Below are 21,803 nucleotides of genomic sequence, written 5' to 3' on the forward strand. Positions count from 1 at the left end.
CCCCTGCAAATATTTCAGTCCACAGTTGGTTGAATCCATAGATGTTGTAACCCATGGATATGGAGCACTGACTGTATATATTTTTCCAACTGTGATGAAAGTCTTCACTTTTTGGAAACTTGAAGCTTACCACTTTTAAGAATACATAGCATATATAATTTTAAAAACTTATTTTCCTGTACTGGGGATTGAACCCAGGGGTGCTATCCCACTGTGCTATATCCCCAAAACTTTTTTTTTTTTATTTTGAGGCAGGTTTACTGCAGAGGCTAGCCTCAAACTTCTGATCCTCCTGCCTTAACCTCCCAGGTAGCTGGGATTATAAGTAGGTACCACTGTGCCTGGCTTAATTTTAAAATTTGAATCATATTCATTCTGGTTTTTAAAGGTACGTTAATATTTGAAAATGCAATGGCTTAATCTTATAAGTGTTTAGACAATACTCACAGCACATACATCTTCACTACTTAGCCTAAATAGGTTTGAGTAATTTGCTTGGTAAAACTAGAACTGTTTGACTATAATACTGTCATGCAATTATTTGGAAAACCTTCACATATTTGTGAAATGAATGCTTTGAATTCCTAGTCATTTATGTATCCTTTAATTTGTTTAACTAGTTTTAATAATAATTATATATTGTATTAAATATAAAAAGTATAGAAAGCTCTAGAAAGGACATTTCATTTGATACACAAAGCAGGTTATGTGATGATTGGCATGATTTTCTTTTGTAGATTTTTCCTCATATTCCTATAACATGTTATGTGTTCTTCTAGCGTTCCTTAACACTGTTTCCCTACTACTCCAATTCTCTGTCACTTACTTCAGACTCTCATCTTTGCTTTCTTGTGTCATACAAAAAAACTCTTAATTTGTCTCCCTGATTCCAATATCACTTCCCATCTCAGTGTTCTCTAAAAACTACTGGAGTTATTTTTTGGAAAATATATTGAAGTTTGTCAGTCTTATAAGAGGTCTAATGTTCTCAAAAGTAGTACATTAAATGTAATAGTCAAAACTCTTCACATTCTGTCTTTACAACTTCATCATCTACCTTTTTCTTCCTTCTCACCTGCCAAATTCGTTGTTGGGACTACAGCCAACTATGGTGAAACATGATGTGGGCTTACATGCTTGCATTTCATTATATAGTTACCCATTCTAATTTTCTTTTTCTTTTTTTTTTTTTTTTTCTTTCTGCTTTTCCACGTGGTCATCCTTCTAGGTCTGTACCTTGAATCAGTATTTCATCATATGAGGAAACTTTCCGTAGCCAACACCCCATGTGCTCCTTTTCCCTGTCAAAATCAGTTCTTATTTTTAAACAAACTTACTTGTAGTTCATTTCAGCCAGGAAGTAATCATTAAATTATATTAAAGTTTGTTGTAAACTTGCCTGTCTCTCCTAGTAAATTAACTCCATGAAGAGTGTGATTTATCTTTTTCACACTGTTCAGTTCCTATTATAGAATTTGATTTCATCTGATTTAAATGACTTCTTATATGATTTAAATGACATTTTATCTGCTGTGTTTGCATTCAGAAGAGCATCTATTGAGTGTTTGGTCAGTTGTATCAACAAGTGTTTGTCAAGCACCTGCTTTGAATTTAATATTGAATAAGGTAGGAGGGTACCAAAAAAGTTTATGACTTGATTGTTAACCTTTAGGGAACTTATCTGTGTGATAAGGCAACATTGATATACCTAAAATAACTTGCATGAAACTGGAAATAATTCTGATTGGAGTATGCTTATTAAGTAATTGCTTAGTTCAGAGCCATATAAGTATAACAAAGAGGAATCCTTCATTGAGAACTCAAATTGAGTTTTTGATGGTTGAGAGACAGCATGACACATATTTAGAGACACATATTGGTTAAAATATTGAAGAGGAAGTGCCTTAATAATTACTAGGCTACAGTTTATACTTTATACTGTAAATAATAGTAAATAAAGGTAATAATTCAGAAGTATTAATCTGGCAGGAATGAAGGAGAGACTGAAGAGGGAAATAATCAACAGTAGCAAGGTAATTCTGATACTGTTCAATAATCCAGTACTGAGATTACAAAGGTCCTCTGCTTAGTAATGGAGACAGACAGACAGTAATTAAAACAAATCAAAAGAAAGGTTAGTGACTAGTTGAACACTGATGATGGAGGGAGGGGAAGGATATCAAAGATAACTTTATGGTTAAGATTTGAAAACTGGGGATATTATTTCACTGTCCAACATTTAGGACCACTTTTGGGGATAAAGATAAATGATTCTTTTGAATAAGAGAAAGAAATATAGGTAGAATTTCTAGCAAGAATCAGGTTGGAGATTAAATGACAGGAAAACTTTAATTATATGGAATTGGAATCATCCACAGAAGGTGTCACTGGAACTGGAATTAATTTTGTGATCTAAATTTACAGTGCCCCTAATTGGTGTGATCTTTGCTGTTTGTGCCTTACAATTGTGTCTTATATACTACTTTGTAGACCTCACTAAGCATATTTGCCCTTGAAATATGTCACTGCTGCCAAAAGAATTGTTCACCCAAAGTCTTACTTTCATTGAAAAAATAATTAATTTTAGAAATGTGTTTTAGAACTATAAGTGTATTCTTCCACTGAAATAATTATTTTCAAACTGAAACAACTCTCTTTTATTTGTGCTAGTGGGAGGAAATGTGGACTGGAAGCAGATAGCAAGTATTCAGGAATCCATTGGAGAAACCAGTTCTCAAAGTGTTGTTGTTGCTGTAGATAGGTAAGATATTCATTTTCTTCCCTTTGCAGATGAGTACTATTTCAATTTTGTAGCATTTAGATATATTTTGCTCATTAAAAAAAAGTGATTGCCAAAATAATTTTACTAAAATAAACAAGATTATATTATGACATGCCATGATTTAGATAATGAAGTTCATATACTAGATGGGAAGAAGGTAAAATGGTATGAAAATTTAAGTTATAATAGGTACTAATGGGCATTAGAGATATGGTAAACTTGATGAAAAAGAACATAAATATTTTATATCTTTTTATAGAAAACATTATTACCTTTCTGGGTACCTCATGTAAAACTGAAGTATGGATAAAGATGAAAGGGTTTTATTGGAAATTTTCATAAACTTATTTGGAAAGGACTTCAGAATTTACATAGCATGTACACTGTTAGGTATTCCCCATTTTAGCTTGTTTTCTTGAAGAAAACACATACTATGCTTTATTTTACTATGGAATACTTCTGATTTTAAAATACCCAACATGTAAAACCATATTCTTTTGAGGATGAGCTTTTCCCAGATCAGTGTCCCCCAAATTGAAAATCATCATTTTATAATAACAAAATTTAATTTTTTTAACCCTTTGTGTTGGAAACTTTCATAACTATATAATCTTTGAAGGCTGATGCCAACTCATTATTTTCTTTAGATAAAACCTTTTACTCTAGGGTATCCAGTAGTTACTGACCTTGAAATCACTTCCTGAAACTTTTTCCTTGAAAAGAATTCTTAACATGCATTTGCTTTTCTGGTTTTTTGTTTTGTTTTGTTTTGTCTTGTCTTGTCTTGTCTTGTCTTGTCTTGTCTTGTCTTGTCTTGTTTTTAGGAGAGAAGGATCATTCATCTTTTTCTTGTGAAGGTTGAAGAAAGATTGTATCATGCCTACTATATATCATGAAGGCTTGCCACATGTATTACTTCACTTAATCCTTTTACTAACGTCATGAAATGAGTATAAATTGATTCCTCAATTTATAAATGAGAAAACTGGGACAGAAGACACTTAAATAACTTGGCAATAACCAGGCCATTCTTATCTTGATTATTGTGATAACTTTTATTCTTTCACTCACAGAGAATTTCGAGGGGTGGAACCTGCCCATCAGGCAGCCTTTCATTTACCTTTCTGCACTCTTCTCTGCCTTTCTGCCTTTGTGTACAACTTCAGAGTTGTGTAATAGCTGCCCTTCTGCTATCAGGCTATCTTCCAATGATTTTCTTGCCTTCTAGAAAATCATCTTTACTGTCTTTATGAGAGACTGTTTAGGCATTATAAGATTCTGGCTTGGGCAAGATTTAACATTTTTACCTTCTCCTTCTTTTTCTTTATTATTCTTCATATGACCATACCTCATTTTAATTTGTCCTACTATCCACTGTTCTGTTATATAAGGACGTGACACTCATTTGAGCAAATTACACATCTCTTTTAAGAATGTATGTTATTTCAGGGAAAACTTTGCACAATTCTCTTTGTACTTTGTCACCTCAAGCGTGTCATCACTAGATACTTCTGCAAAGACAATTCTAATGTCCCATTTTATATAAAATCTTAATATTTAAATTTTAACTGAGAGTGAAAACATTAAAAGTTATCTCTTTGATTTAGTGTAGTATTTATATTCTTCTGTATTTCCCTTTCTCATTAAATTTGTTCTGATTTTCTTTCTGAATGTGTTGTATTTTCATGCTGTATTCCAACTATAGCCCATAAACTGACTCATTGAGATAACCCTGGTAGTCAAGACAGTAGTGAGAATATTGTCAGACATCATCCAGGAGAGTTCTGTACTTGTCCAGCAAAGTCTTTTTTCCTGTCCTCTTAGGCTTGTTCTGAATACTGTAATCTGTTATCACACATATAGGAACTAAACAAGAAAAAATAAAAATTCTTCTATGTTTAATTCTTTATAGATTATGGAATACTTCAGATTTTGAAATGCCCAGCATGTAAAACTGCATCTTCTAGTATTCTTAACCAACTGAAAAATATGATTCCATGAAAACTTTTAAGATGATAAAATTTTCTAACTTTCTATTTTTGTATGAGAAATCTAATGGTAGAGCACTTGCTAGCATGCACGAAGCCCTGAGTTCAATCCCCACCATTGCAAAAAAAAAATTTTTTTTTTAAGGAAACTAATAGACATTTTAATCTAGTACCTGATCCTCCTGCATTTGCTAGGATAGAATTTTCTAAGTACTGTTAGACTGGACCTATTTCATAAGTATTACAAATTGTATAGGGGATAGATTTTATGCAAAAATGATTTACTTCTAAAAGGCTAAAAATGTTACTTAGCACCAGAGTTTTTGTTTTTATTATTGTTTTTTTTTTTAAACATACCAGATCTAGCCTTACACTGACACACCTCATACTTTGTCTCACCTATTAGAAAATATGTGCAGCACATTGCAACTGAGTTTGCTCATAAATATCTTTCAGTTAAGTCAAAAAAAGTAAATGTTACCTCTCATATTTCACTGTGAAAAACCTTTTTACAGGTATGGTAATCTTGCCAACCATTTTATCCAGAGGGCAGGGGAATTGGTATTATGATATGGATAAAGTAGTCCGCTTATCAGTTTTTTCCCCCTCCTCTTGCTTTTTAGGGCATTTCTTTTAATATTAGCAAGGAAGACTTTTATACTTTTGTCCTTTTGACTTTCCATTTCATAGACTGATTTTGCGAAACCTAGCTGTGTTTTCCTGCCTTAGTATATTAAGGCTTAACTTTAAATGCCTCCGCAGACTGCTGTGCCCTCCCACATGGCTTAACTTTAGTGGAACATTGCTAGAAATAGAGTGACCCCTCAGATGCTACCAAAGTGAGTAGGAATTTGAATGACCCTACCCAGGATGCATGTTCCCCTACCTTCCACCATCACCCCAAGTATACAGAACTTACTTGTCTGCTGATGGTAGTTTTCTGTCCTTGCCCTGTTCTCCACCATTTCACCACCTTCAGAGTTTGTTGCTTCCTTTCCCTGTGGTTGCCTATAATCTCCATCTCTGCTTCTGTTCTGTCTCTTCTACACTTTGCCATTTGCTTTCCTTTCAGTTAAAAGTAAATCCCTTCTTGTTTCTTTTGTGTCTTTTCCTGTCATTTCTTCTTTACTATTTAATTTTGAGTCTGTGACGTGGTTTGTTTATAGCCTTTGCCTTCCCTGGGAATACCTGTAGTTGGAGAGAAATCAGCTGACTACAGCTGTATAGTTTAGTCTGGCAGTTTTCATTTTTGCTCATGTGAGAATGTTGTAGGCTTTATATATTTTAAATTTCTGAGTTCATTCCAACCACTGGATTAAGTGGGACCTGTTTACTCTTGATTTTCCCCCTATGTTGTTTTTTCTGCCAGGTTTTTGAATTACTGGTTCATTCTACTGAAAAGAATATAGACTATCTTAAGACATTCCTTTCACAGGAGCTCAGCTTTTGAGTTTCCTGCCTTGTTTTTGTTACTTATTACCTGGATACACAGACAAACATTCAAGGACATTGAGGTTAAAAGATCATAATATGTGAGAACATTCAGATTGTAGTAGTAAGTAAAAACCAGAATACGTTTAAAATATTTAATTCATGTTTTGTTCAGGTAAGTATGAGGCTGTGTACAGAAGTGGTTAAGAGGGTAGACTCTAGAGTTCGCCTGTCCTGGTTTGAATGATGACTCTAGCATTTACTAGTTCTGTGACTTTGGGGAAGTTATTTAATATCCTTTTGTCTCGGTTTCTATGTTTACAAAATTGGGGCTATAATACTTCACAGGGTATTTTTGTTTATTAAATGAGTATATATGTGTGTTATATATAGCACTAGAATAGTATCCACCTTGTTATTGGTGGTTTTTATGATTACCATTATTTTTAAGCTTAGTATTTGACCTGTTTCTGCCTTTAAAGTATCCTTTTTATCATGCAAATTATATTGTGTGCATTTTTAAATTGAGGAATATTATCCAACCCGTGAAGGTTTAGTCACATTAAATCCTTGCTTACAAACTCAGAATATGGGGAAGAAGACAGATTTTAGAAAGAAAAAAGACTAATATGTTTATGCTGAAATTTTTTATGAAAAAAAAGTCAGCAAAGAAAACTGGGCAAAGCCAGGCAGGATAGTCTATCAGTGTCCTAAAGAAGTGACTAAGCAAGCCACTTGCTTAAACTAAGATTTTTGCAGGTTTATATCAAATCACTTCTAACCATAATCAAATGTATATTATAGCAATAAAGTGTATATATATGTGTCAATATATTTTTATATATATATATATATATTTTTTTTTTTTTTTTCTTTCCCCCAGTACTGGGGATTGAACCTAGGGGCACTCTATCACTGAGCCACATACCCAGACCCTTTTATTTTAAGACAGTCTCACTAAGTTGCTGAGGCTAGCTTCAAATTTGGGATCCTCCTGCCTTAGCCTCCTAAGTAAGTAGGATAGTTGGTGGGCACCACCATACCCAGCATTTTTTTTTTTAAGAACTTGATTAATGCTAGTAGGTAAATCAGGTAAAATGAAAAAGTCTTCATTTCATAGTGTACTAGTTCGTTGGTTTTACAAATTAATATTTTTATTTTTCTTAGAATCTCCTCACATACATATGATATTTGTAAATTAATAAAATTACAACTATATGTATTTACTCTAGTAACATTGGATACATTTGGAGATAGGAGGGAAAAACATTTAAACTGCTATTGTTACTAAACTATATGATGAAAAAATGTTCATTTGACTACCTGATTTGTTTTCCCCTAAAACAGATAAAATGGCTAATACCTCAAGCCACTTAACTTTTGAATTGACATAACAGGAGTAAAACTTTATAAATTTTTAAAACATATTTTATTTTCCCCAGAATATTCACAGGGTCTACAAGGCTAGATGGAAATGCTATTGGTAAGTATATATATTTGTTCTATTTACAAACATGACTTTTAGCTAAAAATTTTTTAAGTTGAGTTTAAAAAATGTATATGTATTTTTGTTATAGTGGATTTTGTCCGTTGGCTCTGTGCTGTGTCTATGGATGAACTACTTTCCACTACACATCCGAGAATGTTTAGTCTACAAAAAATAGTAGAAATATCATACTACAACATGGGAAGAATAAGATTGCAGTGGTCTCGGATTTGGGAAGTTATTGGAGATCATTTTAATAAGGTATTTGAATAATTACAGCATTTGTTTACATTTGTAATATTTCTCTTTGTTTAAAATTGAGACTATTTTCCTTACAAGCAGTTGCCTGTTACTTTTTGTAATTAAGTTCAGAAAACCCTCTGAGTTCTGTTCTTTTTTTAGAAGTGATTACTCAAGGTTTTAAGAATTTAGTTAAAATATCTGTTTTTCCTGTTAAATATTTTTTACCATACCTAGTGCCTTTATGGAGACTTAGGATTTACCTACCTTTGCTGCTAATTTTGTACTTTTTCTAAGGCAAATAAAGGAAAAAGAAGTATAGATTTTACCACTTACATTAGCATTTTGCTTTTTTGTTGCCATTACAGGTTGGCTGCAATCCTAATGAAGATGTAGCTATTTTTGCAGTAGACTCTTTGAGGCAATTGTCAATGAAGTTTTTAGAGAAAGGGGAGCTTGCAAATTTCAGATTTCAGAAGGATTTCTTAAGACCTTTTGAACATATAATGAAACGGAACAGGTATTATGTTTGTCGAATTGCTTAATACCAGAAAAACCTTTTGATTTTCTACAATAGGGTTAAAAAATAGAAGCGGGGAGGGACTCGTGAATTTATCCATATGCCTATGCAAGCAATTATGTTCATATTTTAGGTCTCCAACAATTCGAGATATGGTTGTACGGTGTATAGCACAGATGGTTAATTCTCAAGCTGCTAATATTCGGTCTGGATGGAAGAACATATTCTCTGTATTTCATCTAGCTGCATCTGATCAAGATGAAAGCATAGTGGAACTTGCATTTCAAACAACAGGGCACATTGTCAGTGAGTATTCTTTTAACTGTGTTCAAGAAAGAAAAAAAGCCTAATGTATTCAGATAGTAATTCCAGTACAGTTAAGATTAAAGGCTTTATGTTTACCATATTTTGCCTACAGAACCAGAGTAAACAAATAGTTCATTTTTATACTGAACACTGATTAAGAGTTTGCTGCAAACACTTTCCATGTATTTTCTTTAATCTTCAAAACTCTTCGAGGACTGGGGTTGTAGCTCAGTGGTAGAGCACTTACCTAGCATGCATGAGAACCTGGGTTCAATCCTCAGCACCACCTAAAAATAAAGGCATTGTATCCACCTACAACTAAAACAAAAATATTAAAAAAAAAAAACAAACTTTGCATATCTTTATCCCCACTCCTTTTCTAAAATAGATTAGGAAACTCAGGTGCAGAGGGGTTAAGTAATTTGCCTAAGGTCATAGAACTAGTAACCGATGGAGCCTTCTTTTTGTTTACTACATTGTACAACCTCCTTTGACTTTCGGGGGTACTGAAATACTAAGGATATAAGTTAAGCCTGAATAGAAGATGATAACGATAACCATCGTCAACATCAAGAGTCATTATATTGTTAGCTATCATTTATTCAAGTGTTTGTTTGAATTAAGTATTATTCTAAAGCTTTTAACTTACAATATTTTATGTAGTGCTTAATAACTATCCTGTAAGGTATTATCTCTATTTTATAGGTCAAGAAGCAGAGAGTAGTTACTTTGGCATATTTATTCAACAAAATTGATTCAGTACATCTGTGTTCCAGTCACTTCATTAGGTGCCATGCTTATAGTGTAATCAAAATGGACATGTTTCATTGCCTCCCTACTGAGGACAGACTTGAATCCCATATTTGTTGGATATCAAAACCAACATAAGAAGTTTGTATTACATTTAGAGGTTGATGTATATTGGGAACACTTAGAAATGATTGAAAAATTATAGTCATCTTGGTTTATTTTTTCTCTCTTTTAGCCCTTGTATTTGAAAAACACTTTCCAGCCACCATTGATTCTTTCCAGGATGCAGTAAAGTGTTTATCTGAATTTGCATGCAATGCAGCTTTCCCAGACACAAGTATGGAAGCGATTCGACTTATTCGCCATTGTGCAAAATATGTGTCTGATAGACCTCAGGTATAGCATCATTTGGTAAACAAAATTTTCCTGAGTACTTACTTCTAATTAGAAATCTTAATTTGGGAATTTGAGGATATATGAAGCATTTATTTTTCAGTGAACCCAAAAACAGTCTGAGCTTGATTCCAAGCTATGAAGATTAGTAGTTATTTACCATTATAGCAGGTGTCATATTTTTCTTTCATATGTATTCACTTGTTTAATCTTTATAACAACTTTATGGGTCAGGTAGTGTTATGCCTTCTGTAGATAAGGGAACACAGAGGAGTTTTAAAATGTGCCAGTGTGCTGGTTGTCTGCGTATGTCCTGCAGCATTAAAGTTAACTGACTGAATAAATATAGACTTATCTCTTAATCAAAGGTTGAATTGATAATCTGGCTGCCAGAGTTAACTTGCATATCTGAGTCAATCTTTGTAAGCAAAAAGAAATGATACTTCATAGATTTGGCAATAAGATTTTACAGCATACAAACTTGCACCTTTGGAGTGCTTAGTACTGTTTATATCAATGCATTTAACCTTCACACCTTCCCAATATGGCTAATGTAGCTGTGTGTTATCATAATTATTTAAATGATAAAAATGGGAACTAAATTAGCCAGGCTAATAATGCAGAGAACTACTGACAGTTGAAGGTAAAGCCAATTTTTGGATTTTAGTCCAGTGTTCTTTGTAGACAATTATAGTCTTCATTTTTTAAATTAATTATTGTTTGTTAAATTGTTCACTTTTGATTGGTAGAGCATTTAAATTTTTTTCTTGAGAAATAATGTACTGAATATAAAAGTATTTTGTTTTGCCTTTAATAATCCTACCTTTCTTATTGAAGGCTTTCAAGGAATATACAAGTGATGATATGAATGTGGCACCTGAAGACAGGGTGTGGGTGAGAGGATGGTTCCCAATTCTCTTTGAATTATCCTGTATCATCAATAGATGCAAATTAGATGTAAGAACCAGGTAACAATCAGTATTTGAAATTCAAGTTTTGAAGGATTTAGTTTGACTTTAACCTTTCTTTTGTGAATACATGTTCACAGTTATGTTTTTTCAAATATAGTAATTATTAGACAGATTTTAAAGTTATATATTAGCAAAATGTATTAACATGATTTTAAAATGTGTTATGTAAGTATAGTTTTTCCTCACCCTGTACTTTTGACTGCTAAATTGAAATGGCCAACTTTCATGTCCTAATATCTCAACAAATCTTCAAGCCCATCACGAGTACAACTTCTGTTAAACAAAATCCCTTTTAGTTATCTTGCCCTTTTTTTTAGGAAGAATTATTCTTATTTGTACATGTATCTTTATGGGATTTTTAAAGAAATTATAAAGATAGTTCAAAATTATACCACATCAATGATAGAAATTCAATAAAAAATGCATCTCTCCTTCTTCCCCTACATCAGAGCCATACTCATCAAGGTTAAGCTTTTCATTTTTATAGCTTTATTTATAACATAGTCTTAGGAAATAAATAATCCAAAATCCATAATTATTAAGAACTTCTACATGCGTTCTCATTTGATTCTCCCACAGTTCTGTAGATTTTGGATTAAATAACCAACCTAGAATCCTAGATATTCTTTTTTCCTATGCCAGCTACTATAAAATATTATATCTTTTAAAAATACAAGTTTTTAAAAATATAAGCAGAAAAAATTCTTGGAGACTGTTGATTTCTGTGTTTATTTTGGAGCCTGGGGAAAAAACCAACATTGCGTACGTCTTCTTATCCACCTAAGTCATGGAAGATGGTAGCATCCATTTACCTTGAATGGAAGGAAATGAACTTCAAACTCAGCTGATGGAAACAAAGGAGTCTTGTTAGAGTATGAGAAGGGAACTATAGGTCTGGTATCCAGGGTCAGAACTCTCACAAGGCTCTCCTGTGGAAGATTGTGTCTTTCCCAGAGTATCTTATTACAGTGTGTACCACTGCATATATTACACAGTAGGTGTCATAGGGATCAGATAGACTGTTGTAAATTTGCTGTAGGACTGAACACACATAATGTCATTTTACACATTCACGTAACAAATATTTATTGAGAACCTACTATGTACCAAATGTGTTCTAGGTCAGGGATAGCAAGCATAGCAGCAAGTAAGCTAGACTGTACCAGTCCTTATGGAACCTTTCAAAGAGAAATTTTGTTCTGGCTGACCATCACATTTTTGGAAACAAAAACCATTTCTAAATTAAAAGAATGCCTAAATTTTGCCAGCAAAGAGTAGCATATAGAGGGGAAAAATCAAATGTTTTTTAATGTTTTATTTTAAGAAAGGTAAGTTTCAAGTGCTATGGGATGGTGAGTAGGGAGGGCGGAAGTAATACAAAATAAAGAAATGTACATCCAGGGCCTTTCAAGTTTTTTTCCTGAGTGATATTTCCTAAGGAAACCTGTTGTTTTACAACTTAATTTCTTAAAATCCAATATCATGTGTTAAAGACCAGTTTTAAACTTTCTGATTTTAGTAGTTTTGTGAATTGTGAAAACTATCTTAGGAAGGGGGTGCTTTTTTGTATTATAGCTTTCCTAATAATGTTTTGTCATTTTAGGGGTTTAACAGTAATGTTTGAAATAATGAAAACATACGGCCACACTTATGAAAAACACTGGTGGCAGGATTTATTTAGAATCGTTTTCAGAATCTTTGACAATATGAAATTGCCAGAACAGCAGACAGAGGTAAGAGAACACAAAATCTTCATTCAGCCTATTGAAGTTAAAAGTTTCTTAATATTTTCAGTACATTTTAGAGGTTCAATTTAAATACATTATACAGAGAAGAATTTCTAGAAAATTTTTCTGTAAATAATGAGAAATAATTAATATGTCTTTATAAACAACACTACTTGGAAATATAAGTGAGATAATTTTTTTTTTTGTTTTCATTTTTTCTATTAAACTTTGTTTCTTTTCCACATTTTGGTATTACAAATATAAAATACCAATAACTTTCTTTAGTATTATATTGTGACTTCTTAGTCTGAATTGAGTAAAGTTTGTTGTATTTATTTCAATGTACTTTTTTATAAACCAGTTATAGTATACATTTTAGGCAGTATAGAAAGATAGCTTCAAATTTTTCCATTTTGTCTAATATAGCATTATTAAATGCAAACTTTTGCAATTATCCTTTATATTTTTGGAGAGAAGGAAATTCCTTATACTTATTTTGTATAAACCTTTTTAACTTTTATGGTGTTTTGAAGTAACTATACTTCAGGAAAGTCAGTTTTTTAAACCTGCTAATGCCACTTGCATAAATTCTTTTCTTTATTTCCTTGTTCTGACATACCCCAGAGCAAGGCCAGCTATAAAACTCTCAAAAGTCATGATGTTAATATCAAGACACTGTCAGTGATAGTTTTCTAACAAAGCAGTGCAAAAAATAGCAAAGTTATTTCATATAAATAAATAGATAGATATTAAGTTGAGATGAGTTCAGTGTTTTAGAGGAATTTAAGTGACCTGAAAGGAGAGCACTGACAGTCTCATGTTTTAAATATGCAAACACATTTCTCTTTTAATGCTTGTAGTCGATGAATGGTATGACCTTAATTTAATGACTTTTTTCTTCAGAAAGCTGAGTGGATGACAACAACTTGCAATCATGCACTTTATGCAATCTGTGATGTATTCACCCAATATTTAGAAGTGCTCAGTGATGTACTTTTGGATGATATTTTTGCCCAGCTATACTGGTGTGTGCAGCAAGGTAGGTCTGTGCCATCTGTGTGAAACAGTGTTACATGTGAACCTGGTAATATATAAATGAATTGTTCTTTTCTTTTCTAGACAATGAACAGTTAGCACGATCTGGTACAAATTGCTTAGAGAATGTGGTTATTCTGAACGGTGAAAAATTTACACTAGAAATATGGGATAAAACTTGTAACTGCACACTGGATATCTTCAAAACCACAATCCCACATGCGTAAGAGAATTATTACAACTTTGTATTTGTATATGAGTTTATAGTTAGCAGGGTTTAAAAGTATGATAGTGACTAGTGACTTACATAATGAAAATCCTGTAATCATGCTCAGTGTTACATGAATTCAGATTTTTTATAAGTCAGATTCACATAGAAATATGTGAATTTTTTAGGGAGGAGTTGCTGGGGATAAAATATCCAGGGGCATTTAAGCATTGAGCCACATCCCCAGCTCTTTTTACTTTGAGACAGAGACTAAGTTGCTGAGGCTGACTTTGAACTCACTGTTCTCCCACCTCCGCCTCCTGAGTTGCTGGAGTTACTGAAATTATAGGCATGTGCCACTGTTCCCAGCTGAATTGAACTCTTTATGAATCAAAAGCTTGGGTCATAATGGAATGACTCCACTGACTTTTTAAAAGATTTTATTTGTACACATCCCAACAAGTGGTAATTTTTAATTCAAAGGAAGGAAACCTCCTCAGCATGTGTTTCAGTTGCTGTAGATTTATTATCCAAAGTAAATCTTTCTGAATATTTTATTTTATAATAAGTTGCCATCTTTCTAAAAAGGATATGTTTGGAATTGAATTATAATGAGATAGTTTTTATTGATGGGGTGATGAGGGGAAAAAATTGAGAGTGTGGCTATTTAGCACCTGGGTTATTTGTAAGACTGACTAGAACTTACTGCCCAGCTCAACCTTGGATATGTCTAGTCTGTAGGTAGTTTTACCTTGTATTTATAATTTTTAAATCTGTAGATAGATTTTTTTGAAATATCTTATTAAGTAGACATATGGATATTTACTGATTTGAAACCATATGTGAAAATTAGTAGTTAGTTCAAATTTTTAAGCTTCATAAACTTTCTTGAAATCACTATGTTTGCAGTCTTATAATTCCCTTGTAAATATCATGATCAGTAGTGAATAGGAAGTCAAACAGAAGAATTGCATTCCTAAAAAAGCAGTTCCTAGGTAGAATAACACTGAATGGGCACACAGTAGGTTCTTTCACCTATTTCCAGATGTTGGATAATTTTTCTTTTTTTTCTGGAGTACTTTTTTGTTGGAGCAATATGAATAACTGAAAAATGATGCACGTCTGTCAGTTTATCTATGACCTGATGTCAAAGGTAATATGAATTCTTGCTTTACAGTTGTCACTATGAGATCTTTACAGAACCTAACTAGACTGTGTATTCTTTTTTAATTGCATTTTTATTTTTATGTATGTGCAGTGCTAGGAATCAAATTCAGGGCCTTGTGCATTCAAGGCAAAAGCTCTATCATTGAGCTAAATCTCTAGCCCCTCTCCATTCTTTTTTATAAGAATTACTTCTATTGTAATAAGTTACATACTCAAGACTACATGTACACCTATATCTATATGTGTATATATGTGACATTAAGTAGCATCTAATAAGCATATCTTAATAGAAAATATGCTTCAGCACATTCCATATTGAACTAAAGTGTTCTGTTTGCTATCTGTCTACCCTTTCCCCACAAGCTCCTCAGAAACAAGAACTTGGCCCTTAATCATGTTTCTATTTTAAACACCTAATATGAGGTTGGCAACTTAATTTATCCTTTGGGCCAAATGTTGCTTTATGTATTTTTATGTATTTTTTTAAATAGACTCTGATGAGTCCTATGAATTTTTTTATTTTTAAGTCTATGAATTTTTTTGAAAAGTCTCAAAGTTTTCTAATTCTTGCCTGGAAAAATATTTAAAGATGTTAATACTCAGAAAAGTTCTTAAAACTTCTCAGAAAGTGTATTTTACTATAAAATTGATAACCAGATTATTCCTCTAAATATATTAGATTCTACTAATTAGATGCTACTTAACTACTTTCTGGAAATACATAATATAAACTTTTTAATAGATGTCTTTCAGCAAATTGCTTTTAACAGTAATCAAGGGTAGAATATATAATATAGTCTCATGACACTTACATGTCTATTTCAAAATGTGGCATACCCTCTCAGTGATTGTTGTGATTTTGTTATTTCAAAGGCTTCTAACCTGGCGTCCTACTTCGGGAGAAACTGCTCCCCCACCTCCATCTCCTGTGAGTGAAAAACAGTTGGTAAGTAATTATTTATGATAAGTACCTTTTTACCTTGGGTAAAATTCTTATACATGAGTGTCCTAGGCTGTTCCTACTGCTATGCCAACATACCTGAACTTGGGTAATTTATAAAAGAAATTGTTTTCTCTCAGTTCTAGAAAGAGGTATGAATTTGCTGTCAGGTTAAATTTCCTATTATAAACTTACAGTTTAACTCCAAAGTGCCATAGAAAGGCACACATAATATATATAATATATATAACTTATAAAAATTATTTTTTAATATAAAACATAGGATAAAATGGTTTCAAGAACTGTGAATGGCAGGTACCAGATTACATAGGGATTTTCATGCCAACTAGAAGATATTATTGGATCTTATTTTATGTAACATTTGTATTTGGATAAAATTTTACCTTATAGGAAAGTTGCAGAAACCATACAAGGATTTTCAATATACCCTTTATCCAGGGTGTTGGTTTTCTAAGGCTGCTGTAAGAAATTACCACAAACATGGTTGCTTAAGTTCTAATGACCAGAGGTCCAAAATCAGCAGGGTTACCACCACATTTCCTCGGAAGTCTAGAAAGGGATAATCTTCTTTGCCTCTTTTAGCTCCTTGTGGCTGCTTGGCATTTCTCATGGCTCTTTTACTCTGTGCCTATAGCTCTGCTCTCTGAACCATTCCTCCTTTTTCTTTCAGTTAGCACATATTTACAGCCAAGTAGTTCTGTCAGCCCATTTCCTGATATAGTACCAATACCTTTTTATTTAACAGTTCTTTACTCAGTTTACCTCGTTCTTGTTGCATTTTACTTATAAGCAGCAAGGAAAAACAAGGCCACACCTTTAGCACTACTTAGAAATCTCAGTTAAATATCTTTAGTCAGTTTTGTAAATTCTGCTTTCCACCCCACAGTACAACACAATTCAGCCAACTTTTATTTATATATATATTTTTGTTGTTATTGTTGTTGTTGTTGATGGATCTTTATTTTTATTTATTTATATGCAGTGCTGAGAATCAAACCCAGTACATACTAGGCAAGTGTTCTACCAGTGAGCCATAACCTCAGCCCTCAGCCAGGTTTTCTTCCACTTTATTACAAGGGTTACCTTTCCATCAGTTTCTAGTAACATGTTCCTGATTTCCTTCTGATACCTCTTAAGAAGTACCTGTTAACTTTGATATTTATGTAAATATCCTATTCTTGACCATGTATATTGAAAGATAGAAGAAACTTTCTCTACTGGGCATTTCTCTTTCTTCTGAATCTTCACTAGAATTGCCATTAATGTTTGTATTTCCACCAACAGTCTCCTAAAGGAAGTCTCTGCTTTTTCTATTATATTCCTCAGAACTCTTTGAGCCTTTCCCATTCTCCAATTCCAAAGCCACTTCCCCATTATTACATATTTGTTATAACAGCTCCCCACTTCATGGTATCAATCTTTATCATTCTAACAGAGAAACAACATAGAGGTCAGGGGAAATTTATGGGACAGGTCAGCAGGTTGGAAACTCAAATAGGATTTGAAGTTGCTGTCCACAGGCAGGATATTTTTCTAATTCAAGAAAATATGTTTTACTCTTTGAAATGAGGCCCTTCCAGATTTATTGAGAATAATCTCCTTTACTTAAATCAATTGATTATGAATATTAACCATGTCTATAAAATACCTTCAAAACAATACCCGAATTAGTTTTTAATTGAATTATTTGGCTTAGGTATTTGTCTTAAGTAAGTATATAGTACTTGGTACTACATCCTAGCCAAGTTGACAGAACTAATCATTCCACTGTTTTTCCACCTTATCATTTTACCTCATTTGCTTTTATCATTTCATCCTTTTTTTTCCTCATTCCTCTACCTCCCCCCACATTTTACTAAATTCTTTGAAAGTAATTTGCAAATACAATGCCTCTTAATACTAAAACTTTTAGATTCTTTTTCCTTGATGGGGGAAAAAAGATGTCTTACATAACCAGAGTGTGATTATCAATCATTGAAACAATACTATTATCTAATTGATAGCCCTTATTCAGATTTCTACTAATACCTTTGAGTGTTAAGCCCAGGAGACCATAATATAGCAAAGTAATGCCCATTGACTTGATTTGTTCCCCATAGCTTTTAAATTTCTTAACAAATTATCAACAGCTAAACTTAGATTTCACAGAAAAATAGCATTTTGAATTTCTCTTGGGAACAATGTCAACTGGTATACAGGACCCACATTGCTCTGTGGCTGATCTGGCGAAGCTATTTATTCATCACAGATCCCACCACTTCTTAGGACATCTAGTTGCAAGCCTAAAATGAACTTGCACTCATTTTTGGTTTGCTCCTACTACTGTACAGTATAGAATTTGTAGTGTGGGCTTTGCTGTTTGTCCAAACAAAATCTTGACTCCTCATGGGTCTAGTTCTGTGTCCTTCAGTAAGTCACTCACCCTCTGGGTAAAGTAAGACTCCTGATGAGGATTAAATCAGGTAATGTAAAGCCACACAGTGTCTGTGCCTGATCCAGGATCCAGAGTGGTGAGTACAGGGCTCACAGACTCCTCCAAGTGCTGCTTCTGGTCTCCTGAGCTGCTCATTGTTGCTACTGCCACCACTTCTGATATCCACCTCTTCTTTTACTGTCTTTTCCTTGTATACTCCTCTATACTGCTTCAGTTTTGCCAATAAATGGTGGTGCTTTTTTTTCACTTTCATTCTCAGATGAATTTTCTTGCTGTGCACTTAACGAGTACTCTTTTAAATTAGAGGTAAAAAAATAATACCCTATCACTGTAAAATAATATATATTGGTCTATATACACAATATGATTTTTTTACAACAGTGTAATAGAAAATATTTTCATCCTTTCAGCATGCTTAATGATTTTTTTCTTATTTATTAGGATACAATATCACAGAAATCTGTAGATATACATGATTCTATTCAACCAAGATCTGCAGATAATAGACAGCAAGCACCATTGGTTTCTGTCACCACTGTGAATGAAGAAGTCAGCAAAATTAAATCTACAGCAAGTGAGTTATTTCTCTTAGTAAAAATAAGCTATGTCTTCTATATAGATGGATAATGCTCTAATCGAATAGTCATTTCTTTACTGTACCCACCCTAACTTGTACATACATCACTGACAGATAAATTCTCTTGTCCAAGAACCAGACTTATACTTGCAGTATCAGTTTTTTCCACAATACATTTGGCTAATGTTTCTATTGAGAACATGGGTTTTCCTTCTATATCTCCTCCATATATCAGACCTATTTTCTGTCTACACAGGTAGGGTCCAACATTGCCACTTCCTACCCATCTGTCAGGGCACTTAGTGAGGAACCCCCAGTCTCTAGGCAGGAATACCCAGTTCTAAGGATCAAGCCTTGCCACACTGTTGCCCACTCCACGTATCTACATAGGAAGCCAAGGGCCACCTTTAGTCCTCTCACCTTTTTCCCCAAAATGGGGGAAACTCCTTCAGGGGGAAAATCCTTCACTTTTACTAAATTGGTTCAGTTTCATTTGCTGCAGGAAAATAACGCCTCAGGGAAGACTGTCACCTCCTTAGAAGGGAACAGGACAGCTTTAAGTACTTTTAAAAACTGAGGTTAAATTCACATACCAACAACTATTTTAAACAATTCAGTGACATTGAGTACATTCAGTATGTTGAGCAAGAGCCTCCCCTGTCTAGTTCTAAAACATTCTTTTACCCCAAAAAAGAAACCATGATCACTGTGCAGCCACTATCTAGTCTCTCCTTCCCCAGTCCCTGGTAGCTACCATTCTGTTGTCCACTTATGGGTTGTTCTGTATATTTCATATAAATGGAATCCTACAATGTTTGACCTTTTGTGTCTGCTTTTTTTCACTTAACATAATGTTTTTTTTTATTGTGCTATGAATCAGTAACACATTGCTTTTTATTACTGAGTAATAATCCACTGTATGTGTATATGTAGGTAACCATATTTGGTTGTGCATTCATCAACATGCTGATACATGTTGAGTTTGTTCCACCTTTGTATTGTGCATAGTCCTGTTGTGAACATTCATGAACAAGTAATGCTTGAGTACCTGTCTTCAGTTCTTCTGCAAGTGAATCTAAGAGTAGAATTACTGGCTCATTTGTTAATTCTGTGTTTGACTTTGTGAAGAACCATCAAACTGTTTCCCTTATCCAGTGGCATTATTTTATATTCCTACTAGTAATTCCATATCTTTGCCTACACACACACACACACCCTTTTTTTTTTTTTTTTTTTGTAATTGTAGCCATCCTAGAGGTGTGCTTTTGATTTTCATTTCTGTAATAATAATTAGTGATGGTGAGCATCTTTTCATGTGTTTTTGGCCATTTGTATCTCTTTGGAGAAATTTCTACTCAGGTCTGTTGTTCATTTTTAATTGGAATTGTCTTTTTAAGTTGTTACACACTCTGGATATATTAGACCCTTATCAGATGTGAGATTTGCAAATATTTATTTTCTCCCATTTTGTAAGATGTCTTTTCAGTTTCTTAATGCCCTGCAATGCATAAAAGTTTTTAATTTTGATGAGATCTAATTTATCTGTTTTTTCTTCTTCTGTTGTTGGTCATACTTTTGGTGTCATAGCTAAGAATCTGTTGCCAAATTCATGAAGATTTTACCTTATCCTAAGAGTTTTATTCTTTCAACAGTTACATTTAGGTCATTGGTCTGTTTTGAGTTAACTTTTTTCAGGAAATGTTTTCTTAATTCTGGATGCTTACATTTGTTCTTGGGAGAATATAGGCCTCTGGTAACCTACTTGAAAGAAACTTAGCTTTTGTAACTATATCTTGCTAACTCCTTCAAGAGGTAGGTGGTAGAAGTGGCCCATTTCCATTTTTCATTCTTGTTCTTTGGATGAGAGAATGGGTCTTATAGAAATCCAGTGCAGCTTCAGTCTGCACTGAAAAAATGCTATTAGGATGAAATAGAGACTTTTCTCTCTGATTAGCACTAAGTCTGAACTCGAATGTTCTCATCTTGTGTGACTTGATGGCCACTCATTAGAAAGTTTTCACTTGACTAATGTGGGAATACACCTTTTCCCAGAGCAAGGATACTGTTCTCTTGCCACCCGGAGCCAAGTGCTTTGACTGATGTCCTTGCGTTAGACAACCTGCCCCCTCCCCCCCCCCGCTCCCTCCCCCACCCCGCACGGTTCCCCTGGAAGTGTTTCCCTGTAAGCTGCATCCTGGACTTAATAAGTGATGCCAAAGGAAGAACAAGTGGCCACCATGTTCCCATAAGCTTTTACTTGGTGGGCAGGGTATGGTTCCTCTGTCCAATGAGAATGCCAGCTGTCTTCTGACTCTCTCCTACTCAGAGAGAATGACAGCACAGTACTTCATCTATCTGAAAGGCAACTGCACCCTTTTTTTCTACATACCTTCAGAAAACACCATTGCTCCATCTTGTCTTGTTTCTGTACCTATAGTCCCATGTAGTTAAAATCTATCTTAGTTTGTTTCCTGTCCTGTGGTGAACCAGTGAAATAGTCACATGATATAACCTTGACACTCTCAAGCCTTGTTGTATCAATAGAATTTGTCCAAATAGATTTTGTCTGCAGACCTGTTTCTGGTCCCTACTAGTGGACTATACTTAGGATTTCTGTTAGTTTTCAAAGGGCACCAGAAAGTGAGACCAGGCAAGTTCCCTGTTCAGCCACAGCACAGCCTCATTTGCCAAACTCTCAGTTGTTAGGAGTGTCTGGGTACTTGGGTGCTGCTGAAAGCTCTTAACACCCACCAGCAGCACATGTTGGAACTGAAGAGGACACATCTTCCCTTAGACATCTGTCTACTGTTAAGTCCTTTCTGGAGTC

At 33.8% G+C, this 21,803-nt stretch overlaps 1 protein-coding gene across 1 annotated transcript in view; it reads left to right on the plus strand.

Moving 5' to 3' along the window:
• The window catches only part of Arfgef1 (ADP ribosylation factor guanine nucleotide exchange factor 1), a 119,223-nt gene that overhangs the window by 88,955 nt on the left and 8,465 nt on the right, over window positions 1-21,803 (plus strand). The window contains 12 exon segments of the mRNA XM_047547485.1: window positions 2,671-2,761; window positions 7,644-7,684; window positions 7,779-7,948; window positions 8,296-8,447; window positions 8,581-8,753; window positions 9,739-9,899; window positions 10,734-10,864; window positions 12,471-12,600; window positions 13,498-13,633; window positions 13,714-13,852; window positions 15,878-15,950; window positions 18,841-18,973. Of these exon segments, the coding sequence (XP_047403441.1) occupies window positions 2,671-2,761; window positions 7,644-7,684; window positions 7,779-7,948; window positions 8,296-8,447; window positions 8,581-8,753; window positions 9,739-9,899; window positions 10,734-10,864; window positions 12,471-12,600; window positions 13,498-13,633; window positions 13,714-13,852; window positions 15,878-15,950; window positions 18,841-18,973 (1,530 nt within the window).

Source organism: Sciurus carolinensis, chromosome 1 (assembly GCF_902686445.1).
Source record: "Sciurus carolinensis chromosome 1, mSciCar1.2, whole genome shotgun sequence".
Classification (NCBI taxonomy): domain Eukaryota; kingdom Metazoa; phylum Chordata; class Mammalia; order Rodentia; family Sciuridae; genus Sciurus; species Sciurus carolinensis.